The sequence below is a fragment of the Bos indicus x Bos taurus genome, chromosome 2 (assembly GCF_003369695.1).
Source record: "Bos indicus x Bos taurus breed Angus x Brahman F1 hybrid chromosome 2, Bos_hybrid_MaternalHap_v2.0, whole genome shotgun sequence".
NCBI classification, from domain to species: Eukaryota; Metazoa; Chordata; class Mammalia; order Artiodactyla; family Bovidae; genus Bos; species Bos indicus x Bos taurus.
The window spans coordinates 102,971,276-102,998,997 of record NC_040077.1 but is presented as its reverse complement, the minus strand read 5'-3'; the positions used below and the strand labels follow the sequence as shown (position 1 = coordinate 102,998,997).

The following is a 27,722-nucleotide window of genomic DNA, read 5'->3' as shown; positions in this document are numbered from 1 at the left end:
AATTAAGAAAATAAATTGAGCTCCCAGTATTTATCTTTTTATTTAAGAAATCACCAAAATAAAAGTCACTGGCAGAGAAGTTCATTAGAAATATAATCATATCTAATATTTGGAAAATCAAAGGAAGGAACAAGTGATAAATATATCATTATATCTGGTAAAATGATTGAGTTTGTTGCAGAATGGAAAGTTTCTCATAAGACTAGAATTTTAATACATATGAAACCATTTTAGATAGTTCAAACCCAGAAGTCAATTAGATATTAAATAGACCAATGATATTTACTGTGTTTAATTGCTAGTGCCTACATGTAGTTACTATAAATCTCTCATCCAAGACGCATCATTGTACCTTTCCCATTTGACATATGCAAAGAAATATTCCTGAACATTTTCTTGTATCATTTCTGTCAAAATGCAGCTGCTGATTGGAAACTGAGCTGTAATGAATGGCACATATATTTGCTTCTTTAGATGTTGCTCCAAATTATTTCACGTCTTAAAATGAATAGCTCTGGGGTTGCTTCTGAGCACAACAGAACTAGCTTTCCCAGAGGCATAATGTTTTCCCCTAGGATATATAACTTGGGGATATATCCTTAGAACACACAGAGCATAGTGAACTGCAAGGAGGAATATACTTTACTGGGTAGGAAATTAGTTGATTTTCATTTTTCTCCTTTTTTTCTGAGTAAAGGATTTTAGACCCCTTTAAGCATTCTATAGAACAAAAGTTTTAATGTTCGTCAGTAGCAGTGTAGACACTTGAAAAACCAGGTATATACACATCCATATTTTAAAATATGTGTGATTCTCATGCTACAGTTTTAAAAGTCTTTTTTTTTGGTCAGTTAATTTTTTTAAACTTGTGGTAAAATACATATGACATAAAATTTACCGCCTTAACCATTTTTAACTCTGTAGTTCAGTTGTGTTAACTATACACACATGGTAGAACTCTTAAGCTTGCAAAGAAAAATCCTGTGTGCATTAGGCACCTAGTTCTCATTCCCCTCACCCTCTAGTCCCTGGCACCTGCAATTCTACCTTCTGTTGCTATTAATTTGACTGTGCTCAGTACTTTGTATAATGGAATCATTCCGTATGTCTTTTTATGACTGGCTTATTTCACTTAGCATAATGTCCCAAGACTTATCTACATTGTAATATGTGGGAGAATTTCTTTAATTTTTAAGGCTGGATAGTATTCCATTATATGTGTATACCACATACACATCACACATATACAAGTTACATGTGTTTATCCATTCATCTGTCAATGCACATGGAGTGCTTCCACTCTTGGCTATCATGAATACAACTGCTATGAACATGAGTCTACAAATATCTGTTTAAAACCCAGCTTTTAATAAATACTTCTGAGTATATTCCTAGAAGCAGAAATGCTAAGTATTATGGTAATTCTATTCTGAATTTTTTGAAGACCCACTGTACTATTTTTTATAGTGGCTACATCATTTTACATTCCCATCAAGAGTGCACAAGGGTTCTAATTTCTCCATGTCCTGCTAACATTTGTTATTTTCTGCCTTTATTTATTTGTTTGTTCATTTGTTTGTTTTGATAGTAGCCATCCTGTGAATGTGAAGAAAACCTTTTTGAAGTTTCAAATCAAATCTGCTCTGCTGTCTGTCCTTACACATAATTTTAAAAATATGCTGAAATATAAAATTAGTTTAAGTATTTGTGGTTTAAGTGAGATTAAACTACATTTTTTTAAACCTGTGAATCTATGTTATGAATACTGTTGAGAAAGAAGTCTAATAGGTTCAAAAGTATTCTAAAACTTCTTGAGAACAATAAACTCAAGTGACAGAAAACAGTGCTTTGTGGTAAAGCTGTTGCCACATGCCAACTAACTAAACACATAAGCAAAATGTTTTTAGGAAGTAAGTCAATTTTGGTTGCTTATTATCAAATACTAAATATTTAGAGTAATGTCACTAATATTTCCCACTCTTTCCCCCTCTGGAAAGCTGTCTCAGCTTCGAAACTTGACCAAGCTTCTTTGTGAGCCTGAAACTTTCAATTCAATAGAGGAAATGTGCCAGCTGTCCAGTGTGGACTTTGGGAAGCTATGTGAAGAGAGTGCATTGCATGTGCAGCTCCTGGAAGCAGCAGAGCTTGGCACCGAAATAGCCACCAGCTTACTGTATCACGACAGTGTTCTGTCTGAGAAACTGAGGGATTTGCTTTCTGGGGAGCCAAGCAAAATTAATTTAGATATGGATTGGTGAGTTTTTTTTAATTGTCTTCTTCCTTGGCAAAATCTCTTCTCAGATAATTACTGATATTCCTAGTTCAATTTCTCTTCCTCTTCTGCTTTGTTGCAGGTTTCTAGAACAGGCATTGCAAATGAATTACTTGGAAAATATCACACGGTTAACGCCAACCATAGAAGCCATGCTGCATGTCAATAACAGTGCAGACACCTTTGAAAAACCAGGTGTTTCCCCATCCATATTTTAAATGCTGTTTTATTAGAATGTGTGTGATTCTCTTGCTACAGTTTAGGAAAGGCTATTTTATTTTTTTTAAATATAAATTTATAGGAAAGGCTATATTTTAAAGTTCCTAATGCCCTTATTCATGAGACACCTGAAGCTTTCAAATATGGTCACTTGTCTAAAATAAACACGGAGCAAGCCAGCAGAGAATGAAATAGTGAAATTTTATTTCATAGCAAAATGTCTTCAAAAATTTAACCAGTTAGACCTTTCACCTTTTATTTCTCTCATATGTTAAAGTGCATTAAATAGTAGGTTGCAAGAGCAAGGATGAAATTTATTTACTTCCGTGAGAATAATCTGATTTTAAAAATAAAGATGCACTGCTGTCTACAGAAATATTGATTCAGAACCTCCTATTAGTATTCTGAGCATGATGCATCATGCAATACATTTCTTCTTTGCATAATACCTCAATACTGAAAAGAAAGACATTCAGAATTTTGGACAACAGGCAACCACGAAATTGGAAGGGCACTAAGTCCAAAAATAAAGGAAGTATATTTGCATGAGGGATACTTCATAAAGAAACTGAAAAGGCATTTACAAAATGGAGATCACAATCTCTTAAAATAAAGTCAAAATATCATTTGTTATTCATCAAATGACCCAGATGTGAAATAATTATAATAATTATTCTAAAAGAGTTAGAAGTTAAACACATTCTATTTGAAAATGGAAATAATGATTATGAAAACCCTTTCTAAAACAAGGTGCTGGGCAAAGTTAAGAAAAAAAAATGCACTATGGCATTATGTTTCAGATTTAGCAAACTTTGTCCCAAGCTGACAATATTATGTGATCTGAGGTGAAAAAGCATCTTGAATTTGTGTGATGTTTTAAATCAAATAGAGAGAGATATATTTAGCAAATTGTGTGATCAAAGTCTGCAAGGAAACCATATTTTCTTTGAATCAACCTTGCGTTGTACACATTTAAGGAAAATTTATAATCCAGAACAATCTGTTACCTTGGGTTAATGGTATCATAACAGGAATAAGTCTAAATCAGATAGAAATAGATTCTAAAGACGCAAAGTTTGCCAAAACTGAGAGACATCTGTTCCTGACACAAGGCATATATGTTGAGTATATGCTTTAGTCTAGAAGGTTTCTTTATATTAGAATGACTAAAAAGAATTACATTGCAATCCACATGTAAGTGTTGTTTTATTTTCTTGCAGGCCAGTTAATAGAAATGTTTAAAAATGTTGATGAGCTGAAAGAAGAACTGAGGAGAGCAACAGGAATGTCCAATCAGAGTATCAACAATTTGCTGGCCATTCCCATCTCTGACAACAGAGCTGAGGTGGGATGGGATATGTTTGTACTTACATCCAGGTTTTTTTTTTTTTAATTTTATTTTATTTTTAAACTTTACATAATTGTATTAGTTTTGCCAAATATCAAAATGAATCCATCACAGGTATACATGTCCTCCCCATATTGAACCCTCCTCCCTCCTCCCTCCCCATACCATCCCTCTGGGTCGTCCCAGTGCACTAGCCCCAAGCATCCAGTATTGTGCATCGAACCTGGACTGGCATCTCATTTCATACATGATATTTTACATGTTTCAATGCCATTCTCCCAAATCTTCCCACCCACTCCCTCTCCCATACAGTCCATAAGACTGTTCTATACATCAGTGTCTCTTTTGCTGTCTCGTACACAGGGTTATTGTTACCATCTTTCTAAATTCCATATATATGCGTTAGTATACTGTATTGGTGTTTTTCCTTCTGGCTTACTTCACTCTGTATAATAGGCTCCAGTTTCATCCACCTCATTAGAACTGATTCAAATGTTTTCTTTTTAATAGCTGAGTAATACTCCATTGTGTATATGTACCACTGCTTTCTTATCCATTCATCTGCTGATGGACATCTAGGTTGCTTCCATGTCCTGGCTATTATAAACAGTGCTGCGATGAACATTGGGGTACACGTGTCTCTTTCCCTTCTGGTTTCCTCAGTGTGTATGCCCAGCAGTGGGATTGCTGGATCATAAGGCAGTTCTATTTCCAGTTTTTTAAGGAATCTCCACACTGTTCTCCATAGTGGCTGTACTAGTTTGCATTCCCACCAACAGTGTAAGAGGGTTCCCTTTTCTCCACACCCTCTCCAGCATTTATTGCTTGTAGACTTTTGGATCGCAGCCATTCTGACTGGTGTTAAATGGTACCTCATAGTGGTTTTGATTTGCATTTCTCTGATAATGAGTGATGTTGAGCATCTTTTCATGTGTTTGTTAGCCCTCTGTATGTCTTCTTTGGAGAAATATCTATTTAGTTCTTTGGCCCATTTTTTGATTGGGTCATTTATTTTTCTGGAGTTGAGCTGTAGGAGTTGCTTGTATATTTTTGAGATTAGTTGTTTGTCAGTTGCTTCATTTGCTATTATTTTCTCCCATTCTGAAGGCTGTCTTTTCACCTTACCTCCAGGTTTTTAAAAGTTTAAATAGCATTTAGTATTTATTGAGCACTTAATCAGTAAAACCCGGAGAAGCTGCATGCAAATCTGGTGAATTTTCCATGCAAATGATAAAATTAGAAGCCTAATTCTTAGGTGAAAATAGAAGGAAAAGTCCTGAAGCAAGAACATTACCACTGTCTGTTCCTTCCCCTCTACTTTTCCTTCCCCTTCCTTTGCCCTCTTTGTCTTCTCTTCATCTTTACCCCCAGATACTTTTTTTAAATAAGTGGTGCCATCAGTAATTCTTTCAGTTCACTATCACAATCACATTAGCTGAGGTCAATTTTCACATTTTATTATGATGATATCAAAGCAAGTTTCAGTCAAAGCAAGTTTCAGTAATGTAATCAGGGGAAAAAAGGAAGACTGTTTACAATTCATTGAAACTAAAGTAAAAACGAATACTCTTTTTTTTTTATCTTTGAGATAAGACTGAGTATATAAATAGATATGGTTGAGAAAACTCTGGATAAGTTTGTAGGTATACCAAACGTATTTTGCTGTGAAAATGAGTAATGGCATTTCCTCATAGGCTGATAATAGGGTTTTCCATTTGAAATGTTTTATCTTTTATCCCTTTCCCAAGTTCATTGTCTGGAAGTGTCATAGAAATTTTCCAAAAGAACTGCAGAGCTTAAGACCTCATCCATTTCAGACTTACGTGTGACAGAGTGTATCATTTCTAAACACAACCCAGTTATTCTCCAATATGGGATAAAGTTTTTTAAAATCCTTTAAGGCTGACTTTGAAATAGTTATGTTTAGTTGTGTCATTTTAATTGGTTCCCCCAGACAAAAATTAAAACTGCTTTACCTTCACTTTTCTTCCTCTAGTTCTAACAATTAATATTTCTTTACCTTTACCCCTTGATTTCACCTTTCACTCATAAGATCCTAAAAGATCTAATTTCAGCAATCACATTTTTGGCTTCTGAAGAACAGGTTCAGTTTAGTAAGTAAAAGCAGATAGACAAGAGAGCATACCGTCATATTACTTTAAGAAGGAAAGAGAGAAAATTTTCTATATTCTTGAATTTCATAAGCATTTTTATTTATTTCACCTTGGTAGAAATAGAAATGACATCTTAACTTCCCCTAGTCACACATCATTTTCCAAACAACCTTTACTGTCCAGGATTCATACTATTGTGTGATTCTGGATTTTTTTCCTTCACCATTCACCTCTGGATCCCAGAGTTTATTGGGTAAGATTGTAACTTCAAATGATTATATAAATGAAATGCAATTTAAATAAAGCAAGAATAAAATTTTAAGGCAGCAAGAGTCTTAAACTAGTAATTTTCCCAAACTTAATGCAAAGCAGTTTTCTTTCTTGATATCACTACTTACCATCTTTAAGCAAGAAATCTTGGAATCACTATGGATTTCTTCTGTCTCTTTTCCCATGGCATTTCTTAAGCTTTCCAGTGAACTATGTACTCTTTAAGGACTTCCCTCATATGTCAGTCAGTCAAGAATCTGCCTGCAATGCAAAAGACCCCGGTTTGATTCCTGAGTCAGGATGATCCTCTGGAGAAGGGATAGGCTACCCACTCCAGTATTCTTGGGTTTCCCTTGTGGCTCAGCTGGTAAAGAATCCGCCTGCAATGTGGGAGACCTGGGTTTGATCCCTGAGTTGGGAAGATCCTCTGGAGAAGGGAATGGCTACCCACTCCAGTATTCTGGCCTGGAAAATTCCATGGACTGTATAGTTCATGGGGTCACAAAGAGTTGGAGCAAGCTTCACTTTCACTTTCATGTACTCATTATGGGCTTCCCAGATAGCACAGTGGTAAAGAATCCCCCTGCCAGTGCAGGAGACATAAGAGACTTGGTTTTGATCCCAGGGTTGGGAAGATCCCCTGGAGTAAGAAATAGCAATCCACTCCAGTATCCTTGCCTGGAAAACTCCATTGAGAGAGGAGCCTGCAGGCTACCGTCCATGGGGTCACATACAGTTGGACATGACTGAGTGACTGAACACACATGGACTCCTTATAGGACTATTGATAGCAATTAGTGTTTTAAACAAAAAATTATTTGATTTTTAAGGCTACTTTGTCTTATTTTTAAATGAAGTTTAAAAGTATAAGAAAACTCCAAATGGACAGGTGGCTTGAAAGGATTCACAGCTAAAGTATTTTTCTTCTTCCAATTTGCAGATTATTTCTAGTGTGTTCTGGTTGCATTCTTGTGATGGAAATATGACCAATCCCAAATTGGAAGATGCAATGAAGGAATTCTGCATCATGCCTCTTCCAGAGAGATCCCGTCTATCTTACCTCATTGGACTTACATTTCTGCACTACTTAGACATTTACAACTTCACATACAAGGCAAGTTACTGTGGATGAAATGTTTTTAAATTTATTGTTTAGTATAAAAATATTTGATTATACCTGTATGCTCTCTGATACTGTAAGGAATGCAATCCATTTATGCAGCTTTTGGAATTAAAGCTTTTAGAGCTAAGTTGAACCTAATTTTAGAGCTAAGTGGAACCTTAGAGATCATATATTGCGAATTTGCATGTTTAATAGATGAGGAAATTAATCTTATGGCCTTATTAACTTTCAATTTGTATATTCAAGACCAGGAATTAAATTTAATATACACTAGAGAATGAAATACAAATGTTACAATAACTTTTTTAAGTGAATAAGCATTAATTTGATAGGATAAAAATAAAGATTAGAACAAAGTTTTTTTTTTTTCAAGTGAAAGAATTGAGGAATTTTCTTTTTGTATTATAAAATTTTTTTTGTCTTACCTTCATTAGATTTAGATAGAAGCTATCATTATTTATCCAGTAGAACAAAACAAATTGTCATTATTAGAGCTGTAAAGTCATCAGTAACTCTATCTTGCAATAAATAGATGCTTTATAAGTACTTAGTGAATAAAAAGCTGAAATAAAAATGTAAACGTTAAGAAAATTAAATACCTATATTCACTCAAATCTCTACTAGGTTAAAATTGTTTACATGTTATTAAAAACACTGAAAAAAATGTTTTTCTTTTTAAAGTAAAAGAAAATCAGAAGCAACACAGCAGGCTTGTGTTATTGAAACATTGTAGCAAAGGAGATGACTTTTTAGGACTAGTTGTAAATAATCCTATTCCAGGTCATCATTATCCTAGTTTACATTGGCAGTGACCTCCTAACTGATCTCTTTGCCTCCACGCCTGTTTCCACCACTCCAACCCCACCGTACTACTCCCTAAGCAGCAAGAGCAATTCTTTTAAAACTTGAATCAGATTATGTCATTCCTCTGTTCAGCACCTCCCCGTGGCTCCTCATTTTATCCCAGTAACCCTCGATTCCTGCAGGGGCTCCAGAGTCTGCACATCCTCTCCTTGTTTCTCAAATCTCATTTCCTATGTGGCTACTCCCTGGGTCCAGGGCTGCTGGGTGGAACCAGTCTAGGAGGTGTCCTTCCTGTGATTTCCAGAACTATGTGTCTTTATTCAACATTGACCTCAATAAGGTACCATGAGAGTCCTATTTAAAATGCAACCAACCTCATCTACAGCACTGTCAAACCTCCTTTCCTCGCTCTGTTCGTTTTCTAGGGCACCTCCAGCATACTACGTATTCTATTTAATATTCACTTTTGTTTATTTTCTGTCTGCCTCTATTTGGCTATAAGCTCCATAAGGGCCTCTTTGTTCACTGAAACGTTTCAAATACCAAAAACAGTGCCTGGCCCATAGAAGAACTTAGCAAATACTCATTAACTAAACAATAGTTATTTTACGTAAACTATGATGTATGGCTTCCCAGGTGATGCAGTGGTAAAGAATCCACCTGCCAATGCAGGAGAAGCAAAAAATGCAGTCTCAAACCCTGGGTCAGGAAGATACCCTGGAGTAGGAAATGACAACACACTCCAGTATTCTTGCCTGGAAAATTCCATGGCCAGAGGAGCCTGGTTTGCTACAGCCTAGGGGATCACAAAGAGTTTGATATGACTGAGCATGAATATGACTTAAAATGCAGAAAAACTGCAATTATTAAGTTTTTCATCTAAAATTTTAATGTTTATCTTACAATGTTTCTGCAGTGCACACATCAAACTATTTCTTGTTTAGTAATTAAATACGTGCATTTTACAAGCAGAAGACCATTCCTAGTTCTTTCTGCTGCTGCTGCTGCTGCTAAGTCACTTCAGTCGTGTCCGACTCTGTGTGACCCCATGGACTGCAGCCTACCAGGCTCCTCCACCCTGGTTTTTCCGGGCAACAGTACTGGAGTGGGGTGCCATTGCCTTCTCCCAGTTCTTTCAGGAACTGCAAATAAAAATAATGAAAAATTTCTCATCATTAATCAATTTATTTCAAATCAATGTAGGACTGCCTAGAATTTTGGCAGAACTGGAAGAAAAAAAATGAATCTGATTGCAGTTAATAGCTGTGTTATAGAGACAGCTCTGTCTTTGTAACATTTCTTCAACTGAATCTTGTGCTCACAATAGTGGTCTTTGACCCCCTTGGACATGTCAGCAGCTTTCCTCTTAAGGAACTTCACAGATCTTTACCCCTCTACTACCTATGTCTCCTTATTCCTCCTATGGTTTGTTCATTCTCTCCTTTGTGGTGTCATCTTGGAAAGACTTCTTTTGATTTCTCAGCTAAACTCCCTACCTCCTCATATTACCCAGCCTTTTATTCATTGATTTATCTCATATCTGTTCTTCCTATTAATACAAAACTCCCTGAGTGAAAGGATGATGCCAGTTTGGGCACTACTATACCCATCACCAGTCCCTTGGACTGCAAGGAGATCCAACCAGTCCATTCTAAAGGAGATGGGTCTTGGGTGTTCTTCGGAAGGAATGATGCTAAAGCTGAAACTCCAGTACTTTGGCCACCTCATGCAAAGAGTTGACTCATTGGAAAAGACTCTGATGCTGGGAGGGATTGGGGGAAGGAGGAGAAGGGGACAACAGAGGATGAGATGACTGGATGGCATCACTGACTCGATGGACATGAGTCTGAGTGAACTCTGGGAGTTGGTGATGGACAGGGAGGCCTGGCGTGCTGCGATTCATGGGGTCACAAAGAGTCGGACACGACTGAACAACTGAACTGAACTGAACTGATACTCATCACCTCACCCAGTGCTGGGAACATAACAGGCACTCAATTAATGTTTATTGAATAAATGAGTGAATGAGAGAATAAAATGTACATTAAAAAAATAATTTCAGTGTTTTTTTCCTGCAACAGAAATGCATTCTGGGATTATGATTAAGCCTGATAAACCATGTGGGCTTTTTGACAGAGCTTTTCTGATTTTAAGGAGCAATTGTGATTTTTGAATAATAGTGTACATGAAGAATTATGGAATTGACATTTGCCTTTCTGACTTTTAAAATCACTTATTTTGGCAAATTTATTGAGGTATAATTTAAATATTATAAAATTCACTCACTTTAAAGGTATAGTTTAATGGGTTTTTTTAAGCCAATTATAGAATTGTGCAACTGTTACCACAATATAATTTTATAACAATCCCAAACACAATTTTCAACACAAAAAGAAGCTTTCTGTCCATTTACAGTTATCTTATTCTGACCTCTAGCATAGGCACCGCCTCATCTATTTTATGTCTCCATAGATTTGTCATTTTTAGACATTTTATTTAAATTGAATTGTACAATTTGTGGGTTTTGTATCTAGCCTTTTTCACTTAGTATAATGTTTTGAGTTTCATATATGTTGTAACATGTCAGTGTGTAATTTCTTTCTTTTGTCAAATAGTTTTCCAGTTTACAGATATACATTTTGTTTATCCATTCATTTGAATTGTTTCCACTTGTTGGCTATTCTAAATAATGCTGCCATAGCCATTCCCATACAAATCTTTGTGTGGGCATATTTTTTAAATTTCTGTTGGGTAAATATCTAGGAATCAAATTGTTGATTGTATGGTAAATTTATGTTTATTTAGTAAGCTTCCAAAATATTTTACAAAGTGACTGTACCTTTTGATATTTTCACCAACAGTGTGGGAGGGTTCCAGTTTCTCCACAAAAAAATAATTTCTTTTCTTTTTTGTTCCTGTTAGGTATTTTTCCCTAGGGAAAATCAAAAGCCAATAGAAAAGATGATAGAACTCTTCATAAGGCTAAAAGAGATCCTCAATCAGATGGCTTCTGGCACGCGACCGCTGCTAGACAAAATGAGGTCCCTGAAACAAATGCATCTGCCCAGAAGTTTTCCACTAACACAGGTAGAAAAGCTGCCCAGTAATGTTCGTGCTGAAAAATTCCTTTTGTCATTTTAACTTTTGCTGCTGCTGCTGCTAAGTTGCTTCAGTTGTATTCGACTCTGTGCGACCCCATAGACGGTAGCCCACCAGGCTCCTCTGTCCCTGGGATTCTCCAGGCAAGAATACGGGAGTGGGGCTTAACTTTTGAGATTAGTTATAATACATTCAACTACAGATAGAGTACATTGTCCAAAGTCACTTACAGAAAAACTCTTTTACTATGGCAAAAGTTTTTGCCTCTTGAATTGCAGAAGTTTAGCATTCTGTATTTGCATTTGGGATACTATTTTAAAGAAATTGTGGAATTGAAAGAATTCTCCAGACATTATCAGGTTTTTCATATTGTTTTAAATAGCATTTATAGCTCGTATAATGTTAATAAATCATGTATTTTTATCTCACAGGCAATGTATAGAAACAACCGGATAAACACTCCCCAAGGATCATTTGGTACCATTTCCCAAGCACTGTGCTCCCAAGGAATTACCACTGAATATTTAGTTGCCTTGCTGCCCTCTTCTCAGAGGCAGAAAGGCAATCACACTAAGGACTTTCTAACTCATAAATTAAGTAAAGAGCAAATTGCTGCAAAGTATGGAATTCCCTTACATGCCAGTGAGTATACTTGGAAATAAGCACGATAATATCACCTCCTAACATTGTCTACTAAATCTTAGTCTTTTTTTTTATTGGCTGTATACCTTCTGTTGTACAATAAATCCTTGTATCTTATTTTATACATAGTAGTCTGTGCCTCTTTGTACCCTACACCACCTTGTCTCTTCTTCCTTCTCTTTCTCCACTGGTAACCGCTACTTTGTTTTCTATAGCTGTGAGTCTGTTTTTTTTTTTTTTTGTTATATTCACTATTTTGTTGTGGTTTTTGGTTTTCACATATAAATGACGTACAGTATTTGTCTTTGTCTGACATTTCACTTAGCATAATGTCCTCCAAGTCCACCCACGTTATTGCAAATGGCAAAATTTCATTCTTTTTTATGACTAAAATTCCATTGTGTATATATATACCACATCTTTACCCATTCATCTGTTGATGGACACTTAGGTTGCATCCATATCTTGATAAATGTAAAAAATGTCTTTATGAACATTGGGGTGCATGTATCTTTTTAAAGTAATGTTTTGATTATTTTGGGTATATACCCAGAAGTAGAAGTGTTGAGTCATAGAGTAGTTTTATTTTTAGTTTCTTGAGAAAAACTCCATAATGTTTTCCACAGTGGCTGTAACAATTTACATTCCCACCAATAGTGTGCCAGGGTTCCCTTTTCTCCACATCCTTGCCATCATTTGTTATTTGTGTTCTTTTTGATGATGGCCATCATTACAGGTGTGAGGTGATATCTCATTGTAGATTTGATTTGCATTTCCCTCCTAATTAGCAATGTTGAACATCATTTCATGTGCCTATTGGCCATCTGCATTTCCTTTTTGGAAAAATGATAGGTCTTCTCCCCATTTTTAATTGTTTTTTTAAATGGTGCATTGTAATCTTAGCATTTTATTTTAAATGAAGCATTAATTTTCCCAAAGAAAACATTCATATAGCACTTGCCACACATCAAGCATGTTCAGCATATCAACTCATTCACTCTTCACAACAACCCTATGAGGTAGGTGTTACTATAGCTGCAACTTAGCAAGAGAAATGAGGCACAAAGTAATTGAGTAACCTGGCCACAGTGCCCAACATGAAAAAACAAAGCTAGGATTGAAACCCAGGCAATCTGCCGCCAAGTCTAGCTTCTTAACCACTACACCTTGCCAGTGAATGATACCATAACATGCCTTAAATCTGCTCAGTATTTTTTCTTAACTTTTTAGAATTAGAAATTTGTCTCACACATAAAAGAGTTTCATGACTGTAGGAGAACTACAAATGTTCAGTGGCACATCAAAGCTGTTTATTTGATCTATAAGCTTTGAGATGTGAAATATGATCAGCTGAGTTCTTCCAAGCAATATGGGGTGTTTAGTAGAGCAATTGGATTGACACATTTATACATCTTTGTATTCATCCAGCAAACATTTATTGGACAGCTCTTATGTATCTGTTGCAATAGCAGAATTTTGTATATTTTGTAAAATTAAGTGAAGAAGATCTGTCGGAAGACATTCTGAAATGTGGTTTTCAACCTTTCTAACCTTTCCTCTTGGCAAAATGCCATCACTTATTATGCACTTTCTTGTTAGATTAAACTTACACCCAAAAAGGATGTGTTACTACGCTTTCTTACTTTGATACCAGATGCCTTGTGTTTGTTGATAGCAAAGGACATACAAGACATGTATTTTGGGGTGTTGTAACAATAATTTTTGTCAATTTACCATAAATAAATTTTAAATATATATTAAATGATTTTATTGTGCTTTCTCTTTCCAGCACCGTTTTGCTTTTCCCTTTATAAGGACATCATTAATATGCCTGCTGGACTGGTGATTTGGGCTTTCTTGAAACCCATGTTGTTGGGAAGGATTTTGTATGCACCATACACCCCCGTCACAAAGGCGATAATGGAAAAGGTTTGACCATTAATACTTGAAGTTTCTGTCTTAAGATGATTTTTAAAGTAGTCAGCTTCCAAATTTACTCTAGTTGGCTCAGATATTTTTCTAGCCTACGTACTGTTTACCTTTGGCTTTCTGAAACTCTTAACAATTCTCAACTTCTGCCCTGTATATGTGTAATGATGTAGATTGGATAGTAGCTCCTTGAAGAGAAATGAACCATGTTGACACTTGAGAATGAGGTTAGTTGTAGCATGACCTCAGACTTTTCAATTTATCACCCAAAGCAGGAAATTTTTCTACAGCTGGCATCTAACTTTCAAAGTGTGTACAAATAATGGCACTAGAAAAAATAATAGTGGACATATATAGCTAGTTTGAACAAAAGCAATTGCTAAATTATAGCAATTCATATAGGCTTCATATTTGGTTATGCAATTTAACATCCTATAATTATATACAAGATAGATGTTGAGAAAGACAGCATTATTAACAGTAACTATACTTATCAACTCCATAGTATAACCATAATAGCCTTTTTCTCTCATTCTTAAATTTGACATTAGTGATTTGAATTATAAACTTGATGCTTTCAAAATGATAAGAGTGAAGGTAAAAAAGTGATACTTTATCATTACTTGGTCATTAAACTATAGTTTATGTAAATATTGGTCTATATAAAAATAGACATGAAGTCATCACTGATTTCTGGAATGATCTTTGCTTTTACTATTTGTGTTTTAATATCTTATTTGCTTTATTGGCTGCACACTTCTCCATAATTTTGCACAAATGAAGTCATTACATGCTTATTTTCTAAAGGTAGTTTTTTCTGTTTTGCTTGCCTCTCATCTTTTTCTCCTTGCTTGATCCTGCTCTTCCTTTCATGTAAACTAATGAATGTTAACTTTCAAAGATGTGGCTTTTGATAATTTATGTACATGCCTCTAATCCTTTATATATTATTATTCTGGATGCATTCATATGCAGAATGGTCATTGTTTGCATTATTAAAATAAGGCTTCATTATAATGCTTTTCTACATATTACTTTAGTCACACAGCAATACCTTGTGGAAATTCTTCCAATTCAGTAGATATAGTTTATTCATTCGTTTTGAAGACTGAACATTTTTTCATACTCAGTCAATTCTCAGTTGTTGAACATTCTTTTTATTTCTAGTGTTTATTTTTGTTGTTGTTGTTCATGTAAATAATGTGGCAACAAATACTTTGTGTATATGACTTGACACAGGGATATTTTTATTTCACTGAGGTGAATGTTCAAGATTGAGGGACTGAAGAATATTGTATTCTATTTTAATGACTGTCATCAGATTGCTTTCCAGAAAAAGCTATACACATCCCTTTCCACCAGTATTACAAGAAAGCATCCGTCTTCTTATATCCTTGAACTAGAATGTTTCTCTAGTAGTAAAGTTAAATGTACCATTGCTAAAAGTGGGTAACTTATGAGAATTCCAGAAGATGTGCTTTCCTTTCAGCTATACATTTTCAGTGGACATAAAGTAAACCTTAAATTTTCCAGAATTTTTATTTGTAAACTTGACCCTATAAAAGCTGCCACTTAAAAAATTTTGACCATGTGGGAAATTTCTGACAATGTTTTACTAACTCTACTTTTTAGAACTGTTTCTTCGAGTTATATAACAAAACAACCTTGAGATACCTTTTAGAAATACAGGAAAAATACCAATGGGCCAGATTTATTTCTGTTTCTTTGTCTTTTAGTCTAATGTAACCCTCAGGCAGTTGGCAGAATTAAGAGAAAAATCTCAAGAGTGGATGGATAAGTCACCGCTTTTCATGAATTCCTTCCAACTGTTAAACCAGACGATTCCAATGCTCCAGGTGGGAGACAGTTCTGTCATTCCCTTTCGTATGGATTATAATTCGTTGAGATTTGAATCACCTTCATTAGGAGAATGGGCAGTTAGTAATGTAGAATCCACATTCAACAGATTAAAATTGCCTCTCCTCCAGACAGCAGGTGTGAGACAGGATAACAGATATGTCATTCATGTTTGTAACCTTCCTCACCTTATACCACAGTTTCTCTGTATGTAATTCAGAGATAAATCATTTTACAAGTTAATTCTGACACACACTTAGTGATACAAATCTATTTTCCAAAACTAAAATGCCATAAAATCTACTTAAAATATGCTTATTTTATTTCTCTAAGTTATGTTTTGCTATTTTAACTAAACCAGAATTCCTAAAGTACTGATATTCTGAAGAAGAATGTTAAATTTAGGGAGTTCTTTGGTTGAAATATTTGACAAAGCACCTCAAATACAACACACACAAATTGAAAAGTATCATCTCAATTCTCATAAAAGATACAGAAATCTCTGAAGAGGATGCAAGTAGTGTTGGGAAATGTTCCAATCACCAAGAGAGCTATTGGCAGCTAAATATCAGGCTAGTGATAAAGAACCCACTTGCCAATGCAGGAGCCATAAGAGATGTGGGTTCAATCACTAAATCGGGAAGATGCCCTGGAGGAGGGCATGACAACCCACTCCAGTGTTCTTGCCTGGAGAATCCCATGTACAGAGGAGCCTGGCAGGCTACAGTCCATAAGGTTGCAGAGAGTCAGACATGACTGAAGTGACTTAGTATGCCCAAACATCAGGCAGCAGAGGTAGACCCATTATCAATGGGAGAAGAGAACATTTTCAGGAATGGTGACAACTTAGAAACTTCAAAATAGTATGGATTGGATAGTCAAAGAATTGATAGAGGCCCTTGGAGCCTAGAAGATTTTTGCAACAGCAACAACAAAAATGCCCTTCTTTATAATCATGGCTCAAAAAGTTAAACATCGAACAAAGAATTTGTGTCATACAATTTTGGTAAAAAAAGTTATACCCAAAAGATGTTTTACCCATCTTGACTACTAGTCATAATTAAGGACTTCCCTGGTGGCTCAGATGGTAAAGCGTCTGCCTACAATGCGGGAGACCTGGGTTCGATCCCTGGGTTGGGAAGATCCACTGGAGAAGGAAATGGCAACCCACTCCAGTAGTCTTGCCTGGAAAATCCCATGGACAGAGAAGTGTGGTAGGTACAGTCCATGGGGTTGCAAAGAGTCAGACACGACTGAGCCACTTCACTTGCATTTTACTCATAATTACAATTGCAACCTAAATTTTATTAGAAATATAACACTAATTTCTAAATAGATATTTAGCACAATTAATATAAGTGAAGTGAAGTGAAGTGAAGGTCATTCAGTTGTGTCTGACTCTTTGCAGCCCCTAGGATGGTCCATGGAATTCTCTAGGCCAGAATACTGGAGTAGGTAGCTGTTCCCTTTTTTAGGGGATCTTCTCAACCTAAGGATTGAACCCAGGTCTTCTGCGTTGCTGCTGCTGCTGCTAAGTCGCTTCAGTCGTGTCCGACTCTGTGCGACCCCATAGACAGCAGCCAACCAGGCTCCCCCGTCCCTGGGATTCTTCAGGCAAGAACATTGGAGTGGGTTGCCATTTCCTTCTCCAATGCATGAAAGTGAAAAGTGAACGTGAAGTCACTCAGTCGTGTCCCACTCTTCGTGACCCCATGGACTGCAGCTTATCAGGCTCCTCCGTCCATGGGGTTTTCTAGGCAAGAGTTACTGGAGTGGGGTACCATCGCCTTCTCCGTCCACGTTGCTGAGCACCAAAGAATTGATACTTTTGAACTGTGGTGTTGGAGAAGACTCTTGAGAGTCCCTTGGACTGCAAGGAGATCCAACCAGTCCATCCTAAAGAAAATCAGTCCTAAATGTTCATTGGAAGGACTGATGCTGAAGCTGAAACTCCAATACTTTGGCCACCTTATGTGAAGAGCTGACTCATTTGAAAAGACTCTGATGCTGGGAAAGATTGAGGGCAGGAGGAGAAGGGGATGACAGAGGATGAGATGGTTGGATGTCATCACCGACTCAGTGGGCATGAGTTTGAGAGGATGGCATCACCGACTCAGTGGACATGAGTCTGAGTAAACTCCAGGAGTTGGTGATGGACAGGGAGCCCTGAGGCCTGGTGTGCTGCAGTCTGTGGGGTCGCAAAGAGTCAAACATGACTGAGAGACTAAACTGAACCGAACTCCCGCATTGCAGGCGGATTCTTCACCAGAGGAGCTACCAGGGAAGCCCATAATTTAAAATAAACTTTTCATCAAATGTCTTCCCCACACTTTTCTATTAAATGTAGTTCTGATTTTAAATATGTCCATTTTTTAAATATCCTACTTTTCTCTGATCTTAAACACAATATTATCTTGATTAAATGTCAGTTTTCTCCTTCTCCCCACAGTTTTACTGAGAAATAATTAACATAATCAATGTATCAGTTTAAGGTGTAGAACATGATGGTTTGAGATATATATAGAAATGATTGGGCTTCCTAGGTGGCGCTCATGGTAAAGAGCCCACCTGCCAATGCAGGAGACAATGAGACACAGGTTCAATCTCTGGGTCAGGAAGATCCCCTGGAGTAGGAAAAGCCAAATCACTCCAGTGTTCTTACCTGGAAAATTTCACAGACAGAGGAGCCTGGTGGGCTAGAGTCAGTGGGGTCACAAAGAGGTGGACACACCTGAAGCAACTGAGCATTCTTTGGTGTTGCCTTTCTTTGAGATTGGAATGAAGCCAGGCTTCAGCAATACGTGACCCGTGAATTTCCAGATGTTTGAGCTGGTTTTAGAAAAGGCAGAGGAACCAGAGATCAAATTGCCAACATCTGCTGGATCATGGAAAAAAGCAAGAGAGTTCCGGAAAAACATCTATTTCTGCTTTATTGCCTATGTCAAAGACTTTGACTGTATGGATCACAATAAACTGTGGAAAATTCTGAAAAAGATGGGAATACCAGACCACCTGATCTGCCTCTTGAGAAACCTATATGCAGGTCAGGAAGCAACAGTTAGAACTGGATATGGAACAACAGACTGGCTCCAAATAGGAAAAGGAGTACGTCAAGGCTGTATATTGTCACCCTGCTTATTAACTTATATGCAGAGTACATCATGAGAAATGCTGGGCTGGAAGAAGCACAAGCTGGAATCAAGATTTCTGGGAGAAATATCAATAACCTCAGATATGCAGATGACACCACCCTTACGGCAGAAAGTGAAGAACTAAAGAGCCTCTTGATGAAAGTGAAAGAGGAGAGTAAAAAAGTTGGCTTAAAGCTCAACATTCAGAAATCTAAGATCATGGCATCTGGACCCATCACTTCATGGGAAATAGATAGGGAAACAGTGGAAACAGTGTCAGACTTAACTTTTTTAGGGCTCTAAAATCACTGCAGATGGTGATTGCAGCCATGAAATTAAAAGACACTTACTTACCCCTTGGAAGAAAAGTTATGACCAACCTAGACAGCATATTAAAAAGCAGAGATATTACCAGATCTTGAGATATTGCCAGATAATGAGATGCTTGGATGGCATCACTGATTCAATGGACATGAGTTTAAGCAAACTCAGGGAGATAGTGATGGACATAGAAGCTTGGCTCGCTCTAGTTCATGGGGTCGCAAAGAATCGGACACAACTTAGCAACTGAACAGCAACAGTAGTTCTGACTGGTGTGAGATGGTACCTCATTGTGGTTTTGATTTACATTTCTCTAAAGCAATGTTGAGCATCTTTTCATGTGCCAGTTGGTCATCTGTGTTTCTTCTTTGGAAAAATGTCTATTTAGATCTTTTGCCCATTTTTCTATTGGGTTATTTGTGTTTTTTGTTAATTAGTTGTATGCACTATTTGTATATTTTGGAAATTAAGCCCTTGTCAGTTGCATCATTTGCAAAAAAAAAATAAAATAAAATAAAAAGCAGAGATATTACTTTGCCAACAAAGGTCCATTTAGACAAGGCTATGGTTTTTCCAGTGGTCATGTATGGATGTGAGAGTTGGACTATAAAGAAAGCTGAGCACTGAAGAATTGATGCTTTTGAACTGTGATATTGGAGAAGACTCTTGAGAGTCCCTTGGACTGCAAGGAGATCAAACCAGTCCATCCTAAACAAGATCAGTCCTAGGTGTTCGTTGGAAGGACTGATGTTGAAGCTGAAACTCCAATACTTTGGCCACCTGATGAGAAGAGCTGACTCATTTGAAAAGACCCTGATGCTGGGAAAGATTGAGGGCAGGAAGAGGAAGGGACGACAGAGGATGAGATGGTTGGATGGCATCACTGACTCAATGGACATGGGTTTGTGTAGACTCCGGCAGTTGGTGATAGACAGGGAGGCCTGGCGTGCTACAGTTCATGGGGTCGCAAAGAGTCGGACACGACTGCACGACTGAACTGAACTGAACTGAAGCAACTGAACGCACACACACACATTACGAAATGATCACCATAGTAGATTTAGTTACCACCTATCATCTCATGTACATACAATAAAAATAAAGGAAAAAAGAATTTTCTCTTTGTGATGAAAACTCTTAGGATCTATTCTAGCAACGTTCCTATGTGTGGTACAGCAGTATTAATTAATAGTCATCATGTTGTAGATTGCATCCCTGGTATCTTATAATTCAAAGTTTGTATCTTTTGACCACCTTCATCCAGTTCCCCATCTACCCACTCCCTACATCTGATAATCACAAATGTTCATTCCAAGTGGCCTTTTTTAGTGAGTTTCAGATAATAAGGGCTACATAAACAATGCCTTATTGACACATGTATTTCCTCAGTGAGAAATTGCTCTTTTCTCCTGAAACTTTTTTTCAGTGAACAGATAAAAATCCCACACATACTATTTCATTAAGGAAAGTTTTGCTGGCTAAAGAAGTGAATTAACAAGGGACATGATCTATGCAAAATAGTTCCAAAGTACAGTAATTTGGTAAGAAGAAAATTCTGTGACCATGTTCATAAATGGATCATCATTCAATTCTGTGACCATGTTCATAAAAGTATCACCATCTAATGGGAGTATCTTTATTCTGTTCTAGACCAAAATAAGTTATTATTCTTAATTATTGAGGAAAATTTATTCCTGAAAATGTGTATAGAATTTGATATTTCAAGATTTTAGTACATGACCTGGCTTTGCCATTGTGAAATCATAGGCAAATGACTTAAAATACTTTTTACAGTTTATGAAACTCTAAAATGGGTCTGTTGATAACTGCTTCACAGACTTGTGAAGACTACATTGTGTGGAAGCATTTGAAAATAATATTCTATATCATAGACAGGACTGATTGTAACAGGAACAGTAAGAGAATGGAAATAATTTGATGGATCATCTTTGACTTGGAACTAACATAGTGCTTTGTTTATTAGTAATGCTCTGATTCAGATTTCCTACAATGAGCAAATTCCTAGTAAATAATTAGATTTTAAAGAACTTGGGTTATCATTGTATATAGTTGTGTGATAGCCATCTGTCTTCATGCTGCCAACTACACTTAGGTTCCTTAGGAGCTATATGTTTAGCAAATTATATTATATATGCTATATTAATACATATTATTCTTAATCATTTACTTCCATGATAACAAAATGAGATATTGGTAAGAAGGACAGAATAATAAGTGGTACTGAACTATCCTCTAAAAAGAAAACAACTTAAGCCTAGCTCACATAAAAATGAAGTCATGAATTCATACATAAGATGAATAAACATTTCTTTAATCAAGTTGAAGTCTCTCTCTTCGACTTTCCCTTTGGCCCTTATTAATTGTACATTCTTAAGGAATTTATATAGCTTCTTGAGTCCTAGCCTTGTCATCTATTAACTTGGGATAGTAATAGTACTTATGTCTAGGTATTAGGGAAAACTAAGTGAGAAAATCAAGGTATATTCTATTAGACAGTACCCAGCACATAGTAAGAACTCAGTAAGTATTACCTAGTAGATAACATCAGCAGTAGAAGTTATGTCTCCTAATTTGGGAGATAGCTATAAGAGTCTTTATATTTTAAACACTTTTAAAAAAAAATTTCAGTTTTGCCGTCAGTATGGAGTAATTTTAAGTTTTATGATCAGTTTATTTTTTCTGTGTTCACCTAGCTGCACTTATTATAGAATAAAACAATACCATAATAATTTACGTTTGACTAATCTGGTTAGATTCTACTTTACAGGAAAATAACCTGAAGCTGGAAAAGGCTGAGTGCTTGCTGAAAGCCTCACAGCTAGGAAGTAGCAGGACTAGAATATAAATCAGTTGTGATATCACATTCCACATAGACACCACCGTTTTTAAAGCCTCTTTTGTTTGTTTCAACTGAACAAAGTCCAATTGTGAACGGTTAAAATTCTATAACGTATGTTAAAAACAATTGATACAGTAGCTATGGGGGAAAAGCGTTTTCCCTTAAACATGGCTTCCCTATGTGGTTAATTATGGTTATATCTGGCTACTTCTACATGGTGACAATTGTGACATTGTGTCTATAGAGGAGCAAAAACTCAGAATTAGCAGTCACAAACCTTCTCTTTCTTTCTCGAAGATTTGTATGGGACCCTTTACAAGATGGTGGACTGAGAATGCCCAGTAGTGATACCTCATTTCATTGTGGTGTTATTAAAGAGACAGTGATTAAACATGTTCTTTGAAACTGACTCCCTATTATTGTTTGTTAGAATACTCTAAGGAATCCCTTTGTGCAAGTTTTTGTAAAATTCTCCGTGGGACTTGATGCTGTTGAACTTTTGAAACAGATAGATGAACTCGGTGAGTCCAGATTCAAAAAAACCTTTATTTACCTGTCATGTCAGAAATGTGAAAAGCATTGTCCCATATAAGATCTTAAAATCCTGAGTATATCTATCCATCTTTCTCCTAGTAAATTGCACAGTTAAACGTAATGATTATTTGGATACCCAGTTCGTGTGGTTGGTCTCAATAACTATAATGCAATGTATTCCGTGTAAATGCAGCTTGTCCTTCAATCACAGGTAGATTTCTACCAGAGGACACTTTTTGGGGGTAACTTGGTGAAAAGCAAGTCTTTAAAAGCAGAAGATGAAATGGTTTATTTCTGCTACATTTATAATTTTATCTCCACTGGCCTTAGTACTGCTTTGACTAACTCAGAATGTAACCAGAAGAGGTTACAGAGTGAGAAAAACAAAAGCAATGTGGAGACTCAAAAGAAAATAAACCTAAGTCACTGTACAAGGTCAGGTCCTCCTCTCATGATCATTTAAAAGGGACAGAAGAGGATCAAAGAAAGCTGTCTGAACTTATGCATTCCCTCTACTACATTCCTACCCTCAACCTAAGGGATGCAAGATATCTAATTCAGTCTGTGTCTGATTCCTGGTTGCTATGCAACCATGGGTAAGAGGAAGGGATTGAAAACATCAGAATTTGCCAGCAGTAGAGCTAATGCCCCTCTTTCTCCTCTCCAGCACTACTGGGACTTAAGTGTTTAAATTGTAAACCAGTGGGGAGGAATTATGCCTATTTATATTATATATAATTGTATGTATTTTATGATATCAACCTTGTTTGATTAAATAAAGATATTAGTGATTTATTCTCTAAAAGTATCATTTGGGTAAGGAAACATTTGATCAAAATATCAGGGATAAACTACAAAGTTCTTATATACTTTTTTTCATTCCTAACTTTAGATATAGGAGATGAGTCTCAGAGTTTAAAATAAGATTAAAATAACCATATAAGTGAGACTTGCTATCTGTATAACTGTATATTTAATTTAATATCAAAGATTTTATACTGTTCGAATTTGGAGGCCACTGACTCTTTATAGCTTTTTGATTCCATCTACCAGCATTTCTGAAGAATCCTTTGCAGGTGTGTTGATTTTCAGTAGCCACTGGAGGCCACTATTCAACCACAGTTTTACCCCTCCCCCCACAAACATCTATATCAAGCAAAACATTTTAAGTTATAATGAGAGATGTCCTTCAAGAAGCTGCCCTCTGTGAGAAATTTAATCTTCTATTGGATGATGATAGAGACATGTATGGGTTCTGTAAAGAGGAATTTATGACATTCACAGCCTTCTCAGTATTCATGATCAAGTCAGCGAAAATTTAATTGGCCAAGTGATTTATGAACTTACAATTTTATATTTACCCTTTGTCTCAGTTGATTTCCTCATAAAGATTTATGAAATTGAAGAGCAATTAAATTCTTTTTCTTCCAGAGTAATTACCTGAAATAAAATCTTGATCATCTAGATTAATACAGATATGAGTAGAGATAACTCACAGAAGACTTTAAATCAAACAATATCAGAAAGTTGTAACTATGTGTCATAGATTGTCACAGTCTGCTAAGAAGTGCTTCTGTATTACAACTTATTAAATGATATTTTTTATTTGCTCCACACACTCTGCATAGACGTTCGTTGCTTAAATTCTTACATCAACACTCCCCAAACAAAGCAAGCATTTCTGTTTATTCAAACTTTTCACCTCTAGTTTTTAGTTTTCTTCCTAAATAATTCAGGTAGAATAATTTTAAAATTATTCACCTTTAGTCTTAGGTTAATTAAATTGTAGCAGAGTAGAATTAGCTTTTGAATTAGCTTGTACTGAGCACACATGCATACATTCTTCGTATGTGAGTTTACTGTATCTATAACTAATTCAAAATTCTTCTCAATAAGCGTTTGTACAACTGGCTACATCTTCCCAGATATAGAGTATTTGACATTTTTAGAGTAAATTCTGCAAGTTTATATTATTTATAATCTAGTTTAATGTTTAATACTTACCAAAAAAATCAGTATTTTTGTCCCATTACTACTAGAAACAACATTATAATATGCTTTGTGTCTTTTTTTTCTTCTTTAGATATTCTAAGGCTGAAATTAGAGAACAGCATTGACCTCATTGATCAACTTAGCATACTATCTTCCCTGACAGTGAATATTTCCTCCTGTGTATTATATGACCGTATTCAGGCAGCAGAAAGTGTAGATAAAATGGAAAGAGAGGCTAAAAGACTCTACAAAAGCAATGAACTCTTTGGAAGTAAGTGTTATTCTACTAGAATTTGAGCTTTTCTTTGTACTAAAATTGGCCAAATTCTTCCCGTCCCTTCTTTCATCCAGACCTAAAAAAAAGTAGTCAGGGCTGGGGCGAGGGCACTGTCCCCTCTGATGTCCTTGGAAATAAGAACCTTTCATGTCGTCAACCAACTGTCTTGGTTGAGACGCCTTCAATATGTGTAATTTTGTTGATATGGTTAAAATTAAAGCTGAAAAGAATTACATATTACAGGGTAAAGTTGAGTCCATCCTTATAATCAGTCAATATGTGTGTTTAATTTCAGTAAGTGGCTTAGAGTGAAATATTTAATGTGGCCACTTAGTTTGTGATTATATTCTCAAACTCCTGCATTGAATCTTTGAGATTGTCACTTTCAATTAACAATCTTTTCTGTAAATTAAAAGTCTGAACTTACTGTCACATTACTAACTCAATTGCCTGTTTGGCTGCCCCCATGTGGACCTCCCAAACAAAGAATAATGTCAACCATAAAATAACCTTTCTGATGTTGCCGTTTTATTTTTAGGTGTTATTTTTAAGCTTCCTCCTAATAGCAGCCGGCACAGAAGCTATGACTCTGAAAACGTCTCTCTTCCTCCAGTTGTAAAATACACCATCCGCATGAGTCTCAAGACCTCACAGACCACAAGAAACATTAGAGCCAAGATTTGGGCCCCAGGGCCACACAATTCTCCATCACACAACCAGATCTATGGCAGGGCTTTTGTTTACTTACAGGATAGTATTGAAAGAGCAATCATTGAATTGCAGACTGGAAGGAACTCCCAGGAAATAGCAGTTCAGGTCCAAGCAATTCCTTATCCCTGCTACATGAAAGACAAGTAAGTCCCTGCACTTGCAGGCATTTTACATAATCAACCACTCTTTTTGGAATTCATTTCTTCTCATTCATTCACATGCTATCAAGTGGAAGGAATAGTATTGACCAAATCTTTGTCAAATGCTTGTATCCAGGGAAAGGTTCACAGTATAGGGCCCAGCTCATTATAGCTGCTCACTGTTACCCAAATGATGCTAAAGTTCTTACCAAATGATCCATGTTTTCTTTATCATAACCCTTATCCTTCCAAGTACTTTGTCCCCAAAGTTAGGAGCTGGACTCCAGATCTGAGTGCATTACTGCATGATTTTGATGTTACCCACTGGTTTTACTTTTCTCTAGTCAAATGAGAGTATTAAACAAAATAATCTTAAAATCCCTTCCAACTCTCAAATTTAATTAAAAATCTGTGAGTGCAGGGTTAGTTTTAAGGAAAAAGTTTAATAAAACACAGTATTGATCAACTCTCTAAGATAAATATTATGCTATCTGAAACTATGTATTTGGTAGGAATCTTTCTCTAAAATGTTTTTTCTAAATGAACAAAAAATGTAAAGATCCTGCTTTTAGAATGTCAAGTTTGAACAGTATTTGCCAGTCAGGTGGGCACTGGATGGTTCCTCCATATCTGACCACAGTGAGACAATAAAGTTGGAGGGCTAAGTTTTTCAAGCTCATTCTCCTATACAAAAGCTTGAGGCTGAATATTACTTTAAACAAATTGTACTTGTTATTCAGCCCAGTTATAGAGTTTATATACAATTCAGATGAGTCTGTTTTTTGTTTGTTTGTTTTGTTTTTTTCTGTTTCTGTCAATGCTTCTGTCTCCTTCGGCTGCTTTAAGAGCCTTAGAGGAGATGAGTTTATGTAGCCCTTTGTGCAATAGTGATACGGGACGGCAGGATTCTGTCTTCCTGACAGGCGAGGATTCTATCAGCCTGCTGTCAAGGTCGGCCACTTCTGAGCAGCCAGTCCAGACCTTACCGCATGAACCACTAGTGACTTGCAACAGCTTGCATCAAAAGTAAAGACTTGTGGGTTCAATTAAATGAAAATCCTCGTCTGTTTTCCTGCTGACTTTTTTCCCCTTGTAAATTTTCCTACCTAGAATGGTGGGTACCAGGATGTGTCTTTTGAGAGTAAAGTAGCTGTACTCTGCATTCTTCATGGGAGTACAAACTAACATCTCAACGTACACATAGAAACTCTTTGTTGCATACAAAGGGCTTTCACATATTTTAGTTCATTCGTTACACCAAACAACCTCATAAGGTGAGAGCAAATATCATCAGCCATACTTTCCAGATGAAAAAATTGAAATCCAAGTAAATTGCCCAAAGTTGAATACCTGGTACTGCACTGGTCCTTAAGTTACAAACCAGAATTTTCTCTTTCATACTATATCAAACCTAAAATACACAATCACTTGAAGAAACATTAGTGGAGGGTTGTTATTAATGAATGAAGTCCTTTGCCTAATTCTAGAGCCAGAAACAGCATCAAGGCTGGATCTGATCCAAGACAAAATTCATTCAGCAAGTGTTCTTTAAGTGCTTTCCCCATGCCAGACAATTCCCCAGGAACCAAAAAAAAACTGGATATGGCCCCAACCCTCACTCCTCGCCCACCAAAAATCCTTCATATCTCTGATGGTGATGCACTTCTGATGCTAAAGTGAAACTGAACGATGGTGATGTCATGTTCCATTAATATTTGCATTTTTCATGGGGAACTTGAAGGTAATTCCTTGGTCTTTTAGATTAAAAAGAAAATGGCCTTGGGACATTTCTGCAAGTGAAAGTGTCAGTGGCTGCTGCTGCTGCTGCTAGGTCGCTTCAGTCGTGTCCAATTCTGTGCGACCCCAGAGATGGCAGCCCACCAGGCTCCCCTGTCCCTGGGATTCTCCAGGCAAGAACGAGCCCAAGGTGTAAAACAGCTCAATTTAGAGTTTCTGTCATTGAAAGCTATTTATTTGCCTTAGCCCATAGTCAGTGGCTAATGTAAGAATAATTGTTGTTGGAGTGTAGTTTCTGGACTGGCAGCATCAGCTTTACTTGGGAAATTGTTTAAAATGCAA

The 27,722-nt window shown here is 36.4% G+C and overlaps 1 protein-coding gene across 1 annotated transcript in view; it reads left to right on the top strand.

The window, feature by feature from the left end:
- ABCA12 (ATP binding cassette subfamily A member 12) overlaps positions 1-27,722 on the top strand; it is a 167,208-nt gene that overhangs the window by 74,096 nt on the left and 65,390 nt on the right. Inside the window, 11 exon segments of the mRNA XM_027554070.1 lie at positions 1,998-2,254; positions 2,355-2,467; positions 3,712-3,836; positions 7,164-7,337; positions 11,073-11,237; positions 11,681-11,891; positions 13,681-13,820; positions 15,557-15,676; positions 22,420-22,510; positions 24,607-24,786; positions 25,331-25,646. Coding sequence (XP_027409871.1) covers positions 1,998-2,254; positions 2,355-2,467; positions 3,712-3,836; positions 7,164-7,337; positions 11,073-11,237; positions 11,681-11,891; positions 13,681-13,820; positions 15,557-15,676; positions 22,420-22,510; positions 24,607-24,786; positions 25,331-25,646 — 1,892 coding nt within the window.